At 64.4% G+C, this 4,254-nt stretch overlaps 1 protein-coding gene across 2 annotated transcripts in view; it reads right to left on the bottom strand.

The window, feature by feature from the left end:
* ST3GAL4 (ST3 beta-galactoside alpha-2,3-sialyltransferase 4) overlaps positions 1-4,254 on the bottom strand; it is a 10,218-nt gene that overhangs the window by 3,648 nt on the left and 2,316 nt on the right. For both annotated transcript variants that reach the window (XM_014588825.1, XM_014588827.1), the window contains exons 6-9: positions 3,383-3,478; positions 3,098-3,287; positions 2,456-2,599; positions 82-225 (exon numbers count right to left, since the gene is read on the bottom strand). In XM_014588825.1, coding sequence (XP_014444311.1) covers positions 82-225; positions 2,456-2,599; positions 3,098-3,287; positions 3,383-3,478 — 574 coding nt within the window. The remainder of the gene's footprint in view (positions 1-81; positions 226-2,455; positions 2,600-3,097; positions 3,288-3,382; positions 3,479-4,254) is intronic.

Genomic DNA, 4,254 nt, shown 5'->3' with positions numbered 1-4,254 from the left:
CCTGCGGACCACCTACCGCACCCCCCCACACCTGCGGACCACCTACCGCACCCACCCCCCTGCCACCTGCGGACCACCTACCGCCATGGACTTGAGCGTGATCTGCTCGTAGTAGTGGATGGTCTGCCTCTTGTTATAGGCGTCAGGGTAGCCAAAGCCCGCGATGTGCACCAGGTCGCAGAGGTGAAGGGCCAGCGTGATGGCCAGCAGGCCCGTGGTGGGCTTCTGAGGGATGGGGTGGAGGCATCAGGGGGCCCGCCCCGGCCTGTGGCCAGGACTCCATCTCTGAGGCTTCATGTGACAGCAAGACCCTACTGACCACAGACTGAGAGACCGAGTTGAACTGGGTGTTTCGTTTTCTTACGTGTTAGTCTGAACATCTGCACCGGGCCAGGGGCCACCACACTGGCCAGCACAGCCCCATGCTCTGGGGCTCAGGTGAGGACGGACAGGAGAGCCCATTACCCTTGGGACCAGCAGATGGCACAGCAGCTATTTCACTGAACTCTCACATGGCCGACCATGGTTCGAGTCCTGGACCTGGTGGCTTCAAACTCACACCAGGAACACATGTGTGCATACCCAAAATCCCAAGAGGAGAATGGAGGAGGGACTGTGGCTATCCCCCCAGGGGAGAATTCTTGCTTCTATCTCTCTATCTCTCTCTCTGGTGAGCTCATGTACCCTATAGCAAAAATCTCTAAGGGAGGGAGAGAAAGAAAGAGGCCCCACGCTACCTCCTGGCCTCCGGGACCCACTGGTGGGCGTCGCTCTAGGCCTCAAAGTGCTTGTCCTTCCACAGCCGGGAGCCGGGCTCCTACCGCTTTGCCCTCTCTCCACCCCGCCCACAGCCAAGGCCCTCCCAGCCATGGCCGCACACTCTAGGATGACTATGCAGGAGCCACTCGGCCTTCCTAGAGGGGGCACCCCTTTCTGCTGCAGCGAGAGGGGTGCTGGACCACCACCTCCTCTGGGGCCTGTGACAGGCTTGGCAGAGGTCTGCCCCTCCCCCAGGACTTCTCGGTGCTGGCTGCATGCTTTGCTGCTAGACGGGGACCCCGAGGGTGGGAGCACAGCGCCAGCTGCAGACTCCCAGTCCGATGGGGGCGCAGCCCATGGGAGGCGCCCAGGGAGGCCTGCGAGCATTTACTCAGACAGAGCGAGGGCTGCTGGGCAGAGCTGTGCACCAGTCCCCACGGCGGGGTATTTCAGAGTTGTCTTTATTCTTTTTAAGGATTTTGCCATAGAGTGCGTGTGCTTGTCAGAGTGAGAGAGAGAGAGAGAGAGAGAGAGAGAGAGGTGGAAAGAGAGATCACCGCTTGGCGGGGATGGCCGCACCACAACCCCTTCTCCTCCATTCTCCTGGGATTGCGGGCATGCACGCACACGTGCCTGGCATGACTTTCAAGCCACTGGATCCAGGACTCAAACTACAGTTGGCCATGTGGGGGTCCAGCCACACAGCACCTTCTGGGCCCTGTAATTACGCCTTCGAATCCCACAGTGGGGCCAGCCCCTGGCACAGCAGTTAAGGCAGCCTGATCCCATGTGGGCAACCACGTGGTCCGAGTTCCAGACCGGGCAGCCTGAGACACATGATGGGTGCATGCGAGTGTGTGTCCCAAATCCTGAAAGGGCGGACCAACGGGAGAGGGGACTGCAGAGAACCATGCAGAGAACCTGGGTGTTTCTCATCTCCTCTGTCTCTCCCCAGTGAGCACGCACAGCCTCGGGCAGAAGAAAAAACAGAATGCAGGACCCTACAGCGGCCTTGCAAGGCCCGCACGAGCATGACCCGGCCACACAGGCCGACAGCGAGCCCCACGGCTGGGAGTGCGGCCTCCGAGGCCTTGGGAGGGCTCGGGGGAGATGCGCGTGGCACGGACAGGACACCCGCATTGGCAACGTTCCTTGCGCCAAAATGAACGGGTGTGTTCAGACGGCTCCCCTCGCTCTCCGAAGATGCGGCATGCCTGCGGGTTTACCTCTGCTCCCACCCCGCCCTGGCGCTGTGGTCAGGCATGGAGGTCCTGACACCACCGCGAGACCCCAAGTGCTGAGTGCAGGACTGGGGTGCTGGTGCACCGTGCCCCTCAGCGTGACCTGGCCCCCCATGCCAGGAGACAGCGTGAGCCGTCACAGCCCAGATGGCTCCTCTCAGCGCACCGGCCCCTCCGAGCTCGGGTCAGTCGGGAGTGACTGCCCAGGGCCAGTCCTGGAGATAAGACCACAGGCGGCACCAGCCACGGCTCTGACCCAGCCAGCCAGCACCGCCTCTGACCGCAGCCCCAACCTGACGCAGACCACCTCTGCCCCTGCACCCCTCAGGCCACAGCAAGCCAGCGGCCGTAACGTGACCTCAGGCGTGTCTTGCAAGTCTCTGTCCTGGCTCCCCCGGCTCACGGGTCCTCCGTGCCGCCCCCGCCCGGGACCCTGCAGCCGCACTCCGTCGCACCTGCTTGGCCCTGCGCGACTGCTGCATCGGCAGACTCAGGAGCTTGTCGGCCGCTATCTCCATGAAGAAGGGGTTGAGAATCCGAACCTGCTTGGGGTTGACGTCCCAAATAAGGGGAGGCTGCTTCCAGAAGCCTTTCCGCACCTGGGCGGGTGGGGTTGGAAGGAAGGGCCAGGTCAGAGGCAGGGAAGGGCCTGCGTGGAGCGGGAGGCAGGCTGGCTCAGCGCAGGGCACGCTTGGCTGCCAGCACCCACCTCCAACGGTGTACTCCCGGGCAGGCTGGGGCTCCAGGCTGTCTGACACTTGTGCTCGCCTGCATGGCAAAGCAGTGACGCAGGCCACGCAGCAGAGCCCAGCCCTCACCGCAATAGCCCGCCCGCCTAGAAGTAACTGCGAATAGCCCTGCGGCCCACGTGTTCTTCCCGGCCTGATGGCAGGTGCCTTGGGGACCTCAGGCCACGCCCGGCACCTGCAGGCTCTGCGCCCAGCTGTGGGTGTTTATCAGCGCCTCCTGGGCGGTGGCCTGGGGGAGCCCATAGCCAACGGTGGGGCCCAGCTCACGCCATAGCTCAGAGCAGACGCTGGGGTGTGAGGCCCGGATGAGACGGCGGCCCCGGGCCCCAGCCCCACCACCCCACGCACCCGCCTCTTGTCGCTCAGGATGGCCTCCATCCAGTGCAAGTCCATAGCCTTGAAAGCGACTAGGACGAGCAGTGTGTCCGGGTTGTTCTCCGCTTTGGGGTCGAAGTGAGCGGACTCAGGGTAGAAGAGACGCATGGTGGTCTTAGATCCCACATCGCCCTCATAGCCCGCGACGGGGGCGTTGTTCAGCCTGTGGCGTGTAGGGGTGCCAGTCAGCAGAGGCCCAGGCCTGCCTGCCGTCCCACCCGGGCACCCGGCCCGACGGGAGGGAGCGGCCGCGCCCACCTGATGACCACGTCGTACTTGTTGATGGTGCCCCCCAGCGAGCTGTTCCGTAGCCGGTGCCCGTTGCCCACCACCACGCAGCGGCGGCACCGGAGCCTGTGTGAGAAGGACCGCTCAGCCGGGTGCCTGCTCCCCGCACGCTCCTGCTACCTGCCGGGCCTCGGCCCTGGCCCCCACAGTGGGCACGGCAGGGGGCCTGCTTACGCTCACACTGACTCCACAGCCCTGGGCCCTGAACGGAGGGGCCTGTGGGCAATCCCACTGCAGAGCGCCCTGCTGCTGCAGACCCGCCTGTGCCACACGATGTTCCCTGCCTGTTGTTGCTTCCAGGGCCAGGCTGCCATGGGGACTGGCACACCTGTACCCTCTGGAGACAGGCAGCCCAAGAGTAGGGTTGAACTGGCCCCAAGAGCCCGGCGACCAGGAGCCAGGAGTGACCCCCCCCCCAGCCATGCAGGGCATCCTACCTCTGGATGCTCTCGGGGACAGAGTGACGGGTGATGGCCAGGACCCGGAGGAGCAGGTCTTCTGCAAGAGAAGTTGCGGTTGAGGGCCCGGCCCCGGACGAGCAGGTCTTCTGCAAGAGATGGGGATGGGAGGGACATCGATGACAGCCTTTTCCTCCCTGGCCGTGGTGTCTGAGCCGCTCAGAGCCTGGGTGCCGGGCTGGGACAGCAGGGGACAGGAGGCGGCATGGCACAGTGAGCCTCGCCGGGCAAGGCACTCACCACTGCCCTTGGTCCCGTAGGGCAGCTCGTAGGCAGACGGCGTCTTGACCCAGAAGTAATCCTTCAGCTGCAGGAAGATGGGTCGGTCGCGGGAGCAGCTGCAAGGCAGGGGCAAGACGGGGGAAGTTGCTCCCCGGGCGCCCG

Source organism: Tupaia chinensis, unplaced genomic scaffold, assembly GCF_000334495.1.
Source record: "Tupaia chinensis unplaced genomic scaffold, TupChi_1.0 Scaffold000037_4, whole genome shotgun sequence".
In the NCBI taxonomy this organism is placed as follows: Eukaryota; Metazoa; Chordata; class Mammalia; order Scandentia; family Tupaiidae; genus Tupaia; species Tupaia belangeri.
Note: the sequence above shows the minus strand (reverse complement) of the source record. Positions and strands in the feature narration are given on the sequence as shown.